Source organism: Amia ocellicauda, chromosome 20 (genome assembly GCF_036373705.1).
Source record: "Amia ocellicauda isolate fAmiCal2 chromosome 20, fAmiCal2.hap1, whole genome shotgun sequence".
NCBI lineage: Eukaryota > Metazoa > Chordata > Actinopteri > Amiiformes > Amiidae > Amia > Amia ocellicauda.
In genome coordinates, this window is record NC_089869.1 from 3,385,475 (window position 1) to 3,404,489 (window position 19,015).

At 34.7% G+C, this 19,015-nt stretch overlaps 1 protein-coding gene across 1 annotated transcript in view; it reads left to right on the top strand.

The window, feature by feature from the left end:
* LOC136715967 (catenin alpha-3) overlaps positions 1-19,015 on the top strand; it is a 592,813-nt gene that overhangs the window by 418,126 nt on the left and 155,672 nt on the right. The window contains exon 10 of the mRNA XM_066693394.1: positions 11,343-11,435. Coding sequence (XP_066549491.1) covers positions 11,343-11,435 — 93 coding nt within the window. The remainder of the gene's footprint in view (positions 1-11,342; positions 11,436-19,015) is intronic.

A 19,015-nucleotide genomic window follows, 5' to 3' on the forward strand; every position in this document is an offset into this window, starting at 1 on the left:
AAAAATTAAGACCAAAGGAAAAGGAGTTATATGTCTGAGATAAATGTGTCACTAGGAAACGTATGTTGGTTTCAAATTAGATTTAGGTTTTTCTTTTTTTTTCTGTGCACTTAACATGGTGAAGTGACCTATCACTTGTGATTATTAAACAGTTTCAAAGACTTTAACTTTCATAACAGACTTATTCAAAGCAAATGTGCTTGCCTACAGGGATAACCTGGGAGCAGCCTTCACAGAAATTGTATTTGAATGTAATAAAACAATGTGATGGGGGGTAAGGCTCTTATCAGGAAGAATTAATTGGATAATGTCATTGAAGGATGACCTGTCTATTTAAATATTTTTTTTGCCAACGGCACATCTCTGATTTCAATGTGGCCTGTCACTTCTAGTGGTCAGTGTCTTTTATAATTATATTAAAACTTTTAACAAACAGTAGGAGGGATTTGCATGTATGCATACATTTGAGATTATAATGAACCAAAGAATTTTCCCTTTTTATTAATCAAATTTTGCTCACACTACCATATACAATACTCCTTTATAAATGTATGTTTCATTTAAAAAAACATCAAAGAAGAATATAATGAAAATGCACAGTTTTTATTTATTTATTTATTTATTTATTTATTATCTATAAGACAGAGTTATCCATTTGTACACCAGGCTGAAAATGAATGTAATTTTCCCATAGCCTATAAGCAGTTGCATTCCTGTCTCTATTACATTTAATAAGAAAGGAACACAAGACTGATACCGGCATTTCTGTATAAGTTAAGCTTAAAACATAACTGATTTGATAAGTTTACAATTGCATAGTTGACTCTTGTGGAATATAACTGATTTCAGTCATGTCTGAATAAATAGTGAAGGGATTCTGCTATTCTTTTCATCTAGTTTTGAATGGCATGTTATTCATGTACCTGTGAAAAGATAGTATGGTTCTCTTCTCTAAGTTCACCAAATATATATATATTTATATATATACATATATATATATATATATATATATATATATATATATATATATATAAGTATATATATATTTATATATATACATATATATATATATATATATATATATATATATATATATAAAAAAAAAATAGTTTGTGATAATCTTGCCCATTTTTCTTTCCATGTAATACACCTGAAACCTTTTCTAACGTGGTGCCTGGGGTCCAAAGCATCACATTGCGATAAAAGCGGCATCCTGTTAACAAATTGTGGCATATTTTTAGCATTCAAACTTATTACATGTACTCAATTTGTCTAAGAATTATGGGTGATAATTGCACAACTCAATTATAAGCAAAATCACACTGAAAAATTCATAGCTGTATACAACACCATACACATATTCCATTGCAAACAAGCCCCTGCACATGCTTTCAACAATTTCAACAAACAATAAACTGTTACAATCATTTTTGTGTAATTAACTAACGTTTGAAGAAATGTAAAATATAATGTGCTCTTTATCCTTTACACTACTAGGCATTTATAACAGTAAACTATTGCATAATTTACTTTTCATTACAAATTTTTACAATCTCAATAAGGCATTTTAACTGTAACATTGATAGGGGATCTACCTTCTGGCAAGTGCCTCCGAGATCTTACTGAATGGCTCTGGTTCCTCATCTTTGTCTTCTTTCCCTCTACGCATGAGTGCATTAGTAAAACATGTTCGCATGTCAGTTTGTTAATTTGAAATATGTTGCAGGCAGTTATTACTAAACAGTGCTTGAAATGGCTTAGGTCTGTTATTAGTCGTCCAAGACAAAAAACATGCACCTCTACTGGCGAAGTCATGTACTACAATGTGTTTTTGTCTTGGACGACTAATAACAGACCTGTTCCCTTGAAATTTACAAAAGGACAGTTTTTTGGATGAAAATCAATACTGTCTAATTGTGTTATATGTGGAATCGCGTTCTAGCAAATTGTGTAATAACAGGTTTTAGCTTTATATGTGTATATATCACTGTATATTATATTATAGTTCCCAAAGCTAATACCAGAATTATATATACAGTATGCCTTTTTTATTTGACTAATTTATAATGACCAATTTAACTGCATTTAAATTTGAATTCAGGATGGGTCTACTCTATTTATGTTTAATTTATTTTAAAATGTTGTCTGGAGGTCAAACTTCATATAATGTTATTATGATACAGCCTTATGAAAAAATACACATATTTTAATAATGGTGTATGAACTTTGCTTCACAAATGTATCTTGAATCCTTGAATCCTTAAATTGTTTAGGTTATAGTTTTACAGTTGGTAGTGTACACAGTCAAACATGAAAGTGAAAGAAAGGAAACTGACGTAGGGACTTAAACCAGCATTTCTTCTTAACATGAGGTATGGATTAACTACCTCAATATTATTCAATATTTTCTCATTTTTAAACTCATTACAGGAAGTAAGGATATTAATTTTGGCATTTTTTTTTGTACTATTACTCAATTAAAATGAAAAATACCTTAGTTATTAGATTCTTTAAATACACATTGAACTTTCCTCGTTTTTATATTCCGAAGGCTGAACCAATTTCCTAAGGCTACTTCATAAATTTGGTATGGATTTTCATCAGATGCTGGCTCAGTTTACTTCTGAGAAAATGAAAAATGTTGCTTACATGCCCCAAAGGACAAGGAACACCTAAGAGTTATAAAGGACTGTAGGTGCTTTTCTTTTGCAATTTCAGTTTTCAATGAGCAACAGAAAATGAGTATTTTGGTGAGCTCAAGCTATTTCACTGTTAATTTTCAAGACAATTTTAGAGATTTAATAATTAATTTTGTGAAACAAATAGAAATAAACAGAAAATAATAATACTAGCATGTGGTATCAACAAATTGTAAACAGGTTTGGGTATAATGATGAAAGCAGAAACCCCTACTTTTTTCTAGGTTAAACACATGAGGATATAATTTTGAATTAGTTATTGATCAATAAGTGTGTATTGCCTTCCAGTTAATTTTCAAAATCTACACACACACACACACACACACACACACACACACACACACACACACACACACACACACACATATTTACTAGCATGCTAGTATTCTCATTTTTGAAAACAAACAGAGACTTGGGAGAGCAGCAGAGATTTGTAGTTTAAATTAAGATTTCACCTTGAGTTGTTCTGCAGCTTCCAAGGGGACATTTTGGACTGTACTTAAAAGCTCATTGAGCTAGAAAATGTTGTAGTTTAACAAGTTTTGACCTAGATCAAGGTCTTTAACAGAAAAAAGTGAAAGTTTTATTATAAAATACATATATATGTATTATGAAGTGAGGTGCACAGCATTGTGAAACTTTGTGACAAGCAGCTTACAATACTTCCTAAATCATTCTAAAGGTGAAATTTCATGGGGCTTCCATTTGGGTCAACTGGTAAATTCCTCTTTCAGGAACACAGCTTATGCCCTATAGTCCAGAAATTGCTAGTTTGAATCTGGGCTGTCATAGGCAACTGTAACTGTTCAGCACACTTTTCATCCCTATTTGTTTTGCCATTGAGAATTTTCTGGAAATTATTTTACTAATTGTGTAATGTAAACAGGATGTAGCAGAGTAAAGGGAAAGTACAATCCAAAGAACAGCAGAAGATGAATAAGCAAGACTGGACCAAATAGAAGGGAACAGGGAGATGTAGAGAATGATAAGCACTGACAAGCATCTTTAATTGGATGTGATCAAGGAAAGACAGCTTTGCAAGCCAAGCAGACATTACAGCAGTATACTTCCTTTTGTTTCATATACCCTATACCTTGAGGTGCCAAATGGGCACCTACTAAAGAAATTATATGAATGTATACAGCAAAAGGTAGCCATGCATCTATTCATACAAGCTGTATTATAGTAAATGTTACTTTTCACAAATTCTATCAATTCATATCCATATTCATATGTCATTAAGTTTTTCTTCATCAGTGATTTCTGGAGGGTATTAGTTAGATCCATTTAAATGCATCACTCTGTAATACACTTTGCAGGCAATGACATTGGGATTTTCAGACATTGGACATGGAACATTTTGATTTTAAATAATTGGACAGGGAACACAATCTTTGCTTTTCTGATAAATTAGCATGCTGGTATACTTCACGAGTGCTTTTTATTTAAAGGTTTTAAGTTCAAGTATTTTCAGGCTACAGTCTACAGTTAGGTAGCACCAAGGACACTAACATCTTTTGACATATTATATTATAATATATACTGTATGTTTGTGTGTATGTTACACACATTTTAGATTGTAAAGCTCAATATTGATAAATAATGCATATGACGACATCCTGTATTGTGATTTAATGTGATGTACACATCCTACTAAATGATCTTAGCCTTATTGTGAAGGGTATAAAAGCACTTTTAGACTTGTAGAACCAAAGATACAGACATTTGAAATGGGTAATGTATTAATGTGATTCCCCATTGAGACATCCTGCTAAACCGATTACAAACAAATATAAATTATATTAGAAAGCATCGACTGCAAAGGGTTAAAAGTATTTTCAAAGACAATAAAGAAGTGATTAGATCAATATTAATAAGCTGTCATATAAATCCATTGCATACACCTGTAAGCATACCTAATGCAATGCATAATTGGTTTGTTTTAGCAGAAGATCATTGTTTTCATTCTCAGCATGCATTTCGACGCAACTCTAGGCCTCCTTTTCAACTACATATGTGAACGCACTTATGCCTCAACTGTGAACAGGGTCAGATTTTTTGTTTTGAGGCCGCACCCTAGTAAGTGTGAACAGGGTCTTAAAGTTGAGAGAAGGAGTTAAACATAACAAACAGTGGCTTCCAAACACCATCCATGTTTATTAGGCCCTCATATGAGGTACCAAACCCTCAGTAAGTAGATATTATTTATTTATTCCCCCTTGGTTCTGGGAATTGTGTTCAAAGTTAACAATTGCCAAGGTTACTACAGTTTTTATGAAACAGACTGTTTTCTATTATTTATCTATTTTCTATATGCTGTAAATCCATTGTGTTCATCCCCTAGATAATATATAAAGATTATACTAGAAAATCTATTAAAAGTATTCTTTATATATTTTTTTTGTCTGTCTCAGAAAGTTGAGACATCAATTTTTTAGTTTTCATAATAATTGAATAATTATCTAGGCCCTCGATCTCTAGTTGTGTTCCTGCATTTGGTTATAATTTTTTGTCCAACTTTTTACATAAGAACATAAGAAAGTTTACAAACGAGAGGAGACCATTCACCCCATTGTGCTCATTTGGTGTCCATTAATAACTAAGTGATCCAAGGATCCTATTCAGTCTATTTTTGAATGTTCCCAAATTGTCAATTCAACCACATCGCTGGGGAGTTTGTTCCAGATTGTGATGACTCTCTTTGTGAAGAAATGTCTTCTGTTTTCTGTCTTGAATGCCTTGAAGCCCAATTTACATTTGTGTCCCCGGGTCAGTGTGTCTCTGTCGATCTGGAAAAGCTCCTCTGTTATATGCTTGTTTATATTATGTACTTGTTTTTACTTAAAAACATTATTTTTAAACAAAAGTAAAATGTATTGGACTCATGGTTGTCATTAGTGACGAGTTAAACATATTTCTTGGTCGTCTACATTGTGTTTTTATTATTACCCTCGCCACACTCCCATTTCCCAGGTGTCCAAAAGGGTGTTATAAAATGTAGTTTAAATATCTAATTATACTTCACAATTGTTTACCAAAAAAGATGATAAAACTGGAACATTACAATCTCCATTCCTTCTTTTCAGTCTTTTCCATCACTTATAGCCCATTATTTTATAAAGTTCAGGTAATATATAACAATTAATTTCCTAGGAGCCATTATATTAAAGTGTACTGTAAAAATTAAGTACAGGCTATGATCTTTTTTGACATGGTGTGCTATTGTGATTATGGTGACAGCTGATTAAACGGAGTAAAGGGTCATTTTCATTTTAAAGTTTTGGCTCTCAGTCACCATAAAACAACTGACAGCCTTTTGAATCTCTTCCTGTGCATGGGGCAGGTGTATTTCTTAATGTTCTTCTTGTGCTGATTGTATTTAAGCCCATTGCATATTCTTAGGTAAAACCTGACTGTCTGTTTCGCCAACACCAGATAATATTGTATAATGTAAAACAATCATATATACACAGAAGTATACACGCAAACATTCACATATGAATAATCACTGTAGAATGTTTCAACCCATACCTGGTATAGATTCTATATGAGGGAGTCCCTTATTTGGCTTACAAGGATCACAGATACAGTGTAGTTAATGGGTTTCATTTCTAATGATTGGTTAGGTGACAACAGAGTTGTTTTTATACACAAACACATACATTTTATATATATGTAACAATGCAATGTAACTGACAAACTAGCAATGATGTAATGAGGTAATCCTGAAGCTTGAAATAAACAGTTTCAATCTGGCAGAGAGGGATTTCCTGTACCCTGTGTCTTCTCAATTTCATCCTTAGTTTCCAGAATGTTAAATCCAAAAGAATTGGAAATATAAATTCAGATTTTTCTATTAAAATTGCCTCAAAATAATCTAAATCTGCTTTGAGCCATAACTGAAAAGAGATTGTGTGGGGATTCATTGCAAAATGGAGGAGATATCGTAAACCTTTTCTGGCATCACTTTGCTTAATTGTCGGTCTCTGCTTTAGAGGTTCTCAGCTTCAAAAAGCTCAGCTTCACTCTCCAGATAAAGATCTGTCCCAAACTAAGCAAAATTAAATAAACTCAGCATGCAGGCCATTTCCATATTGAAGGCTGTATGTGACCTTTGAGGCAGATGGAAATGGAAGCAGCAACTTCACCAGGACTAACGGCTTAGAGTACAGCACTGTTGCTTTTAAACAGGATAATGCATATTTTTGGTTAACAAGTTTTAATTACAGGTAGTGAAAACATTTTATTTTCAAGATTACTTGAAAACGTATATATATACTATGCTCACACAATTGTCTTGTGTAAACCATACAGTGTTTATGTGATTACAAATAGTTTGTTACTATACATGAATTACTTTGTATATTTCATGATGTGCAGTTAAACGTCTCGGTTAAACATTGATTACAAGAAGACAAGATATTATCAAATCAACATTGACATGTTAAAAGAAGAAAGCATGTTAAGTGTAACTATTTCACGGCGTAGTGTGTTACCAATTGTTTTCTTGGTGACTATGGTCCCAGCTGCCTTGAGATCATTAACAAGATCCTCCCGTGTAGTTCTGGGCTGATTTCTCACTGTTCTCATGATCATTGAAACTCCACGAGGTGAGATCTTGCATGGAGCCCCAGACCGAGGGAGACTGACAGTTATTTTGTGTTTCTTCCATTTGCGAATAATCGCACCAACTGTTGTCACCTTCTCACCAAGCTACTTGGCGATGGTCTTGTAGCCCATTCCAGCCTTGTGTAGGTCTACAATCTTGTCCCTGACATCCTTGGACAGCTCTTTGGTCTTGGCCATGGTGGAGAGTTTGTAATCTGATTGATTGATTGCTTCTGTGGACAGGTGTCTTTTATACAGGTAACGAGCTGAGATTAGGAGCACTCCCTTTAAGAGAGTGCTCCTAATCTCAGTTTGTTACCTGTATAAAAGACACCTGGGAGCCAGAAATCTTGCGGATTGATAAGGGATCAAATACTTATTTCCCTCATTAACATGCAAATCAATTTAACTTTTTTGAAATGCGTTTTTCTGGATTTTTTTGTTGTTATTCTGTCTCTCACTGTTAAAATACACCTACCATTAAAATTATAGACTGATCATTTCTTTGTCAGTGGGCAAACGTACAAAATCAGCAGGGGATCAAATACTTTTTTCCCTCACTTTATAGACATTGGCCAAAATGGTTTAATAGAAGTATGCAAAAAAAAAAAATTGTATAGCGCATAAAAAAGGGGAAAAAAAGGCATAGAGATGAAACAAAATTCAAAGAATATATAGAACTGTAAAGAGACGTTAAGAGAGGGATCAGGAATATAGCTCTTGGATCTAAAACTATTGCAAATAACTTTTCAATACTACAACAGCAAGAGGTCAATAAAGGAGGAAGTGAAACAGATACAAATTTAAGTATCTTAGGAAATGAATGAGATGTGGCAGATGTTCTAAATGACTATTTTACATAGGTGTTTACAATAGAAAAAATGATGTCAATAAGAGGAGTTGCTTCTAACTGGAGTAAGGTTGTTAGTGGAGTTCCACAGGGATCAGTACTAGGGCCTGTGTTTTTTTCTAATCTATATTAATGATCTGGACTCTGGGATAGTTAGCAAACTTGTCAAATTTGCAGATGATACTAAAAGTGGCTCAGCAGATACAATCTCAGCAGCACAGGTTATTCAAATAATATTCAGTTGTGGGCTAACAACTGGCAGATGAATATCAATGTGGACAAGTGCAAGGTATTACATGCAGGTAATAAACATGTCCACTATATTTACACTATGGGAGGAATAGAACTAGAAGAAGTAATGCATGAGAAAGACCTAGGAGTCTACGTGGACTCCTCATATTTCTCCATCCAAACAATGTGGGGAAGTAATAAAAAAGGCAAACAAAATGCTAGGGTATAGTGTCAAAAGTGTAGAATTTAAAAGGGCAGTAATGTTCAGACTGTACAATGCACTAGTTAGACCTCATCTGGAATACTGTGTACAGTTCTAGGCTCCACACTTCAAGAAAGAAATCGCTGTTCTAGAGGCAGTTCAGAGGAAAGCAACCAGATTAATTCCAGGTTTGAAGGAAATGTCATACTTGGAGAGACTGAGGGAACTGAACCTTTTCACCCTGGAATAGAGGAGACTACGTGGGGTCTTGATTCAAGTCTTCAAAATCATGAAGGGCATTGACCACATCAAACCAGAGGAGCTTCATGATGTGCTGCATTGGAATGATGAATAGAGCAAATAAGTTTCCCACTGGAAATGTAATTGCACTAACTTACAGTTGCCTTTAGGCAATTAATAACACATTAGACTTTATAATATGTTCATTTTTTCATTAATTGGAAATTAAGTGAATACAACAAGATCAAGATGATCCTACAGACAATCTATCAAAAACAGAATTGCAATTTCACTCACTGACACCACTGACAGAAAGAAAAACTACAATGCTGATCCATACTTTGGAATGAGGCCCAGACTTGCTTAATTACATGAAAGTATCTCTCAGTACAGCTAATTAGGGATCTTAATTATGAATCTTTATTATCCTTTAAAACTATTCCCTAATGCAATTAAATATTCTTTGCAGAATAATTTTAATTCTTATTTTTATTTTTTAATGCTGTTGCACATCATTGAGTATCAGTAGACCTAACATGACTGCATGTTTTGATGTTCTCTCTGAATAATTGATTACAGCACAGCACATATCATAAGCAAAAGGCAGACCTGTAATTATTTTTCCTTGAAACTTTTAAAGTTGTTGAACTCAAAAAACATTTTTTTAAAGCAGCTATAGTATTATATCTAATAGATATAATAACTGCTATGCACACTCTAAACTAGTGCAATTGTGCAATTATACCCTCATCCAAGTCAGGCACGCCTTGCTGAAAGTGGAGGCATCACTCAAGTCTGCTCTCAGATGTCACAAATGTAATATGTCAGACATCAATAACTTCTCTATCACTCCTTCTCAAAATTGTCTGACAGGATACCTAAGGAGTAGTGATATTTGATGCATGAGTATTGAATTGAGGTGTGGTGACTTCTTGTCCCAGGCTTTACTTGGGGATGTGTGACAGTTGGTTCAAGTAGAGATGATGCTTGACTTGGTAAGGAGTCATGTCTGGGGTTGTCCTACAATTAGCACCATAAAAATGGGTTTGCTGATATGAAAACATTTAATACATCTTCAAAATACTCAGAAACACATGGTGCATAGTTTTTATGTGTTGCACTGGCAAAAAATGTTAACTTTACTGTGAAACATAATGCTTTAATATTATGCTAACATACAACAGCATAGAACTATATTGGAAAAATTGGTCCCACGATTGTTAAATGCATGATTTACGTTATGTTACTTAAGGCAAATAGAATGGAATAGGTATTAGACCCTCTTGAACAGGAATTGTGCTCAGAATCAGAGAAGATCAGAAAACATTGAAACAACAGGGCATATTTTACCTAGGAGTGGAAAGCAGAGAGATACTGTTGACTTCTAACCTAAAGGGAATGACAATCCAGATGAGCTAAGGACTCAGAATTCAAGGCATAGGGTCATAAGTTACAGGCTTGCCATTTTTATTATATTTTTTACTTATAAATACATCCTCTATCAAAAATATTGTTAATGTTACCTTATAATTACAGATATGAGACTCCTGTACACTTATGTATTGTATAATTTTCACAAAATAATGGTGATTATGAATTTAGGAATATTTTGAAATCAGTAGTGTTTATTAAAATTAAACATTCTTCAAAAGGATACAGATAACCATTAATGTTGCTGGAAAGGCATCTACTTTAAAACATTTTTTTTTAAAGAAAGAAAGAAAAAAAATGTACTCAGCATCTGTTGCCATGGTGATGTTGAGGTATTTGCTATCTGGAAAATAGTCTGTTCTTTAATAGGATCACAAGAATTACACATTAGTAATGTTGACCCCAGTGACACTTTCTTATCAAGGGTCAGCATATAAAAGATGAAACACTATCTTGAAGAACTACATACATTTCAATATATCAGATTAATGCATTTAAAGCTGTGTAATTAGAAAGGGTGAAGGAGGATTTTGTCATTTAATATCAAGATAAGCCATCCCATCAATCACTGTAATATTTGAAGGCCATTTTAATATTGGAACAGTGATGCTATTATTTTTATAGGATTAAGTTTGTTTTTATATATTGCTCTATTGTTTTTTTCCAGTATGTAATGGGTAAGTAATTATTTTATAATGGAATGCAAAAACAAAAATAGAAACTATTATAGAATATAAACATCTAAATAGAGCTTTTGTGCTGCAATATCTTCTCAGCATGAACATAGATTTATTTAAGTGGCACAATTAAATTCAACAAATGGAAGATTTAAGATTAAGGAAGTTATAGCACAACAACAGTGCTCAGACAATCATTAAAATGCACAAGTAAGAACTAGTTTAATTGTGTAGTTATGTTACAGTCTAACTATAGAAAGTGCAGGTCAGAGTTTCTTTTCACTATTTTATAATTTCCTTTTTTAATAGATCCGACAGCAGACTATATTTAATTATTCAAGTTTCAGATTTCAAAATTGATTAATACATCCTTAAAGTGTCTACTGCTTGGATTATATTTTCAGGTAGCCAACCTTGCCAGCTCGATTTCGACAAATGAAGATGGGGTCAAAATTGTTCAGATGGCTTCAAGTCGCATTGAGACTCTATGCCCTCAGGTATGACAAGTATTACAATATATATACATATATATATATAATGTGGTATGTTGTTTTATAGACTGTGTTAAGGGCTTCATTCAGTTATTATGATTATTTTTATTATTAAATCAAAATACAGTGGCATTAACAAATGCAGGTGTTGCAATGAAAACCAGCTGTTGCAGTCATAGTTAGTCTAATAGCAATTAATTTGGTAATATATTGGAATTACAAATTTAAACACAAACAAAATCTTAATAAGTCAAGAAGATGCATGATTAATGCATACAATAATATATGAAGTCTCTTGCAAAAACACGTACACGCATGTACATGCATACATTATTTTTTGGTTGAACAAAATTCATTATGATACCGTATGCCTTGGAAAGCCTCTGTGAGCTTTATTTGAAAGCTGTTTAGACTTAGTCCCCTGGAAAATCACTGCAAGAATGGCTTTTGTTTTCTCTCCTGTCTTATTATTAAAATCCATTGTCCAAATATTGATACTTAAAATAACTAACTCCTTATCCTATATATATATATATATATATATATATATATATATATATATATATATATATATATATATAGTTATCTTCAGACTTGACAACTATATCATTAAACTGCTATGTCACAGTACTATAAAAGTACTCTCATCCCAGAAGTCTTGACTTTGCTGATTATTATAAGAAACTAAGCTCATTTGGCACCATAGTTCTTTTTAGATCCAATATCACAAAAGTTTAGCTGCTCAAGATCTAATTGCAATAATGCCGCAAGTATGGCAAGCAAAGTTACCATTTACAGATATCTTCAATTCCATTTCAATATATATTTAGAGATCCTTCAATATTTAGAGGTATCTTAAACGTTGACTCCACTGAGTTAGGATAGACAAGTATGTGTTACTCCATAGATTTTTACATCAAAGTCAATATAGAGGCTATCCATACATGTTTACAGTTTGATATTGTTGTTGTTATAATACATGCAATTAAAACAACAATGTAACCAGGTGGTGTAGTGGTGAACAAGAGCAGGAGGCGCTTGTTGGAGAATTTGTTTGGCCAGGCAGCACCGATAGCCTGAATAGCACTGCGGGAAACCCTGTACAATGATGGGCTAATTTATGGAATTTCTTAGATAACAACAAAGGAGGACTACTAAACCTGCTAGGAGTTAAACTAATTAATTGACTGGGAAAAGCAAGACAAGCAGCAAAGAGAAGGATGATAGCAGAATCAACCTACCGCACCCCATTGCCCTTGTGCTTATATTGGTGTGGTACTAAAGCCATTGAAAAACTGATTTCATACTGATTCTCAATGCGATTACAAATGCAATGAATTAAAATCACATGGTTTTATATTATATATATAAAAAAAAGAAATCAGACATATACTGTTATTATTATATTTTGAAAAAATGCCAAGACAATTTTAGTAATTTCAAATATTAAAGTTTACTGCTTGAATGCGGAAATCATTATATATATATATATATATATATATATTGACATAATGGAACAAGTTCAGCATGGAAGAGGGGGAGGTCTTGGTCTCGGTTCAGCACCTCCTAAATGGAACAAGGTAGCCCAAGCTCAACTAAGGAAGCTGGTAATTAATTAAGTACACAGACATGAGGAAAGAATGATGCGTTTGAAGGCAGTGTCCCAAGCCAGGCAGGGACAATGGATGACATGGGAGAGTGTGGAACAAAGCAAGATTTGCTGGCTGGACCTATGGTTAATGGAACAGAGCAGAAATAGTTTCCTCATCAGGTCAATATACAGTGCCTTGCGAAAGTATTCACCCCCCTTGGCATTTTTCCTATTTTGTTGCATTACAACCTGTAATTTAAGTAGATTTGTATTTGGATTTCATGTAATGGACATACACAAAATAGTCCAAATTGATGAAGTGAAATGAAGCCCGTAAATAAGATCTGGTGCAACCAATTACCTTCAGAAGCCACATAATTAGTCCACCTGTGTGCAATCTAAGTGTCAGGTGATCCATCACATGATCTCATTATATATACACACACACCTGTTCTGAAAGACCCCAGAGTCTGCAACACCACTGAGCAAGGGGCACCACCAAGCAAACAGCACCATGAAGACCAAGGAGCTCTCCAAACAGGTCAGGGACAAATTTGTGGAGAAGTACAGATCAGGGTTGGGTTATGAAAAAATATCCAAAACTTTGAACATCCAACGGAGCACCATTAAATCCATTATTAAAAAAATGGAAAGAATATGGCACCACAACAAACCTGCCAAGACAGGGCCACCAACCAAAACTTACAGACCAGGCAAGGAGGGCATTAATCAGAGAGGCAAAGAGACCAAAGATAACCCTGAAGGAACTGCAAAGCTCCACAGCGGAGATTGGAGTATCTGGAGTGTCTCTCTCAGAGCCAGCTCCCTGCGCCCGGCTGGCTCACAGTCCTGCTCTCTTGTCCATGCCTCAAGTGATAATGAAGCTGTGTTTCTCTCTGCACCACACCCCCTTTTAAAGCACTCAGGGGTGGATATATAGTACTAGGGAGCAGGTGGAAATGGGTAATTTGCATGAGAATGCAGGTGCCATGCCTCATTGTCCAAGTGGATGTCCTGTCGGTCGAGAAGATCACAAAAAATGTTCTCCACACAATAAACACAGTGAATATAGAGTGAAAAGGGAAAATGCATCAAAAAAAAAAACCCATAATAACCAATAAATCAATATAAAGAATAATTAGTGATAATCAAGTAATTAGTGATAATGAATTAAACCCACAGTGATAAATTATATAAATGAGCCTGTGTCACATCTGTGACACCTCCAAGGCACATATTGACAGGATGTAAATTGGATATTACCAAAAGACAGATAAGACTTTGCATCATGACTAAGTACTGTAGCTCTTAGCACTTTGCACTGTGGTCTTAGCATTGGAAGAAGACCATAACATGATCAATAATTTGCCACCGTTAACATCAAAACCTTACACACACACATTTCTCAGTCCCATGGCTTATATTTCCACTGGCCTTATAAGGCCATCTAAAAGAGGATTTGATGAATGTAAGAAGTTCAGCTTAGTATATAAACGCATTTTAAAGAATTGTAGCTTCAAAGCAGCTTGATAGCTTTTCTCTTGAAGGATTTATGAAGATTTTGTATTTGACATTACAGGAAGGTCATCAGAAAGGGCATTTTAAGATAGATCATACATGGGTTCCTATACGTGTTCCATAGTCAGTTTAACCCTAGCTGCTTCCTATCTGAGTTTTATAGCAAACATTAGCCTATCTATACACTTAAGGACAATATAAACAATTAAGCATTGATTGACCTTTGAAGGTCAAGCTCAAGGTGCTTGGACTATTATAGCAGTAATCATATGATGTTCTTTACAAATAGGAATTCAGATTTCAGCTTTTGAGCCTTGAGTCTTTGAATATTCACAGTGAATTTGACCTTGAAGAAAAAGTCAAAGCTTTTGTCTACCTACCCACAATTCACACCTAACAGGCCACACATGGCTCCACCTGCAACAGAATTCCTGCTAGTCCTAGACAAAATCTCCCTTCTACAACCTATTACTTTCACCAACTCAGCAGCTGAACTGAATTGACTTCAATTTAGGCAAACTACAGATAATGCTAACTTCAATTTAGGCAAACTTAAAACAAAATGAGCAATGCTAAGACTGGTCTGAAACTAGTCAAACAACAAGATGGCCGCCTCTCACCTGTACTTTCCTGTTTCTTTCTGTGGCAACTTGTAAATACTTCTGTTTACCTCTTGGTCTCAACAGCTGCTTTAAGTAGCTTTTGTCTACCTACCCCCAATTCACACCTAACAGGCCACACCTAGCTCCTCCTGAAACAGAATTCCTGCTAGTCCTAGACAAAATCTCCCTTCTACAACCTGTTTACTTTCACCAACTCAGCAGCTGAACTGAATTGACTTCAATTTAGGCAAACTACAGACAATGCTAACTTCAATTTAGGCAAACTTAAAACAAAAGACTGGTCTGAAACTAGTCAAACAACAAGATGGCTGCCTCTCACCTGTACTTTCCTGTGTCTCTCTGTGGAAACTTGTAAATACTTCTGTTTTATGGTATATGATGACTGTGATGGCATTTCAAACGGTAACCCTAAAATTCAAATGCACATTTGACCTTGAAGGAGGGGTCAGAAGTCAAGTTCAAAGTCATACATGGATAGATCATATATGGTTTCCTATACATGTTCTATATTGAACATCTTTGTATCTGGTACCCATAAGGCGTTATAAGCCATCAAGTGTCGAAATAATAATAATAATAATCATGTGAGCAATGCCAATCAATGTAACACATGTAATTGTAACTTTATGTAGAGATTCTGAAGTCTTGCTAAGAGTCATGAGCCTTTTAGTGGCGTGGGAGGCCGGAGTTTGAGGCTCGCCGTGACACACGTTAAACAGAGTCCAGCTCCCCATAGAAATGTTGTGCATATGTGCAAAGTGATCACATGCGTTATTTGTCTCCACAAATGTGTGCACAGGACTGCCGTAGAAACTGGTTTCCCCTTCAGAATTTAGGTTCTGATATTCATATAATTAATTATTAATATAATATTAATGTAATATTGTTATTGCTCGGTTGTGTCAGTCTCTTAATGCACTGTTATGTTTATTTGTAAACTACGTTAGATTTTACGGTTTTCGGGTGATTTCTGTGTGAGATAGCAATCGATTGTCACCATTTCAACTGTGTAATATGTAGAAAGCGATTGTAAAGAGGGATGTTTATAGCTTTTAAAAAACATGCTTGATTTATAATTAAATTCCAAAGCCATGTAGTTGCACCCCCCTCAGTTATATGGGTACAATCTGTGATTGTAAAAGTTTGGTGGTGATGTGTTCTTTGATTTTGTTAGGAAGAACCATCCCACAAAAACTAGTGAACCAATGGAGATCCATGATCTACACCTCCCTCTAAACCCCACCTTGAGAAAATTGGCAATATAGTAGATTGGTTATTTACTTTAAACATCTGCATTTTCCCCTTTATATCTCCACAAAATTATTGTTCATCCAATTATTTTACCACTCAAGCAAAAAGACTCCTGGGAAAGTAGTTAATTGGAAAGGGCAATCCTTTTTTTAAAACATTTCAAACTGGCAGTACTGTTGCATCTGTTTTAGTAAGCTACTTCCATGTTAAAATGTTTTTAAACTTTCATTACATTGGAATCACTCCTGATATTGCATTTAAATTTAAGTAATTAAGTGTCCATTTATATAAAAAACATACCTTGAAGCAATGGAAAAGAGGCAAAGCTTGGATCACATGTTATGAGAACCACATTGTATAGATAGAGACAAACATCAATAAAACATCAATTAAAGTGTGTGTATATACAGACCATGGCCGTATCCACCATTGAGGACACCGAGGTCCGGACCTCTGTATTTTTTTTCGAGGTGTATATTAAAAGTCATAAAATAACTAACAGCTAACATTAATTCCATCCATCCAATGACGGACTGATATTATGATATGTTTTTATTTCATATCCATGCAAAATAATCCTTGAAACATTTATGATTTAAGGTCATTCTTATGTGATGGTGTATTGTCATCAATGAACATTCATATAGATTAGATTCTTCTGTATTTCCATACTGTTGTGTGGATCATTCATTGCAACATTAAACCTCATTCTCATGTATTACTGCTTGACAGATCATTTATGCTACTGCACACTGACATGGTTTTAAAGCTATTATTATCCAACGTTAAACGTTAAAATGCAAATATGTCAGTCAGGGAAATCAATATTCTTCGCCTCCCAACCCCGCTAGAAAACTTAATTTTTGGACCTCAGCATTGTTTAAACCCTGCATACGGCCATGATACAGACGGGTGACAATTTAAATGAAAAACCTGATTAAATGATTGGAGGAACATAACGAATGCAGATGCTTTCAAACAGATGATACAATTAAGCAATTAACATCCCATCATGCTCTGTGGCATGTATAAGGCACAAAGACTGCTCAACTGGCTAGTGTTCTCCACAAGTGGGATAGTGCATGCGTGGCGACATCAAGAGAATGGTACAGGCCTGACTGCTTGACCCCTACATTGAGGGGGTCCGGAGGTTCAGTTATGCTATGGGGGGCCTTTTCCTGGCATGGTTTGGGTCCACTTGTCCCCTTAGAGGGAAGGGTAACTGCAAATCATTACAAAGTTATTCTGAGTGATCACCTTTATCCTATGGTGAAACATTTCTATGCTGATGGGAGTGGTCTCTTCCAGGATGACAATGCCCCCATCCACAGGGCACGAGGGGTCACTGAATAGTTTGATGAGTATGACAATTATTTGAATCATATGCTATGGCCTTCGCAGTCACCAGATCTCAACCCAATTGAACACCTTTTGGACCGACGTGTTAAAACACCAAATGAGGGAATATCTTTTGGAAGAATGGTGTTCCATCCCCCCAGTAGAGTTCCAGAGACTCACAGAATCTGTGCCAAGAGCATTGATGCTGTTCTGGTGGCTCATGGTGACCAACACCTTACTGGGACACTTTATGTTGGTTTTTCCTTTAATTTGTCACCCATCTGTATATATATACATACACACACACAACAGCCCATACATATACAGCAAATAAAACATGTTTATTGCAACAAGGTGCTTACAACACAGGGAAGAACAATTAGGATTTTCTTCTGACTCAGGTGCTTGAAATATCTGCTTGTAATATCTGCTTCTATACATATAGGGGAGTCATCCCCAGAGCGATGTAGGCCCTTCAGGCAGGAATTTCCTGGCCTGCCCAGCACTGTGCCACACACCCTTCCCCTCATGAGGGAAGCCAGGGTCGACCGGGGATAGACATGCCGAAGCTTGATTTTGCATCACACAATTCTTCTAAGCAAATATTCTCCATGATATCGTACAATTTAGTGGGAAGCAGAGAAGATTACAATTACTTTAAAAGTTACAGAAATGTTACAACTAATAGCATGCTTGAATCAGTCTGGATACTGAAGCAGAACAATAATAAACAGACAGATGCTAGAGACTGTATTCAAATGTATTAAAACCAGTTTAGCAGAGTATTAGCATACATTTAAAGCATATTATTATAATTCAAAGTGTCAAGAGTCAGATTATACTTGTAAACTTGTTTGCCTGCAGATATAATCACAAAACTTGACTTTACCTTAGGGCTGAAAAACATGTTGTGTGAAGTACAATTTTATTAATAATTATATTATAATAGAAGTAATCACCTCAAATTATTATTATTATTATTATTATTATTATTATTATTGAGTACATACAGTATCAGGTAATAAATACAATTTACAATCAATCAACTACTTCAAGTATCTAGAGGTAAATACTTTTAAAAAAATCTCCAGTTGCAGTATTTAGTATTTATCTGTCTGATGCGCTCAGAAAATTGTACCTACAGAACAGAAAAGAGAAAACAGTGAAAACTTTCAGTTGTTAATTATTACTCATATCATTTAAATGGAGAATGAATCAAGGGGACAGCTGAAGGAAAGCATGAACTGTAACATCTCTCAGAATTC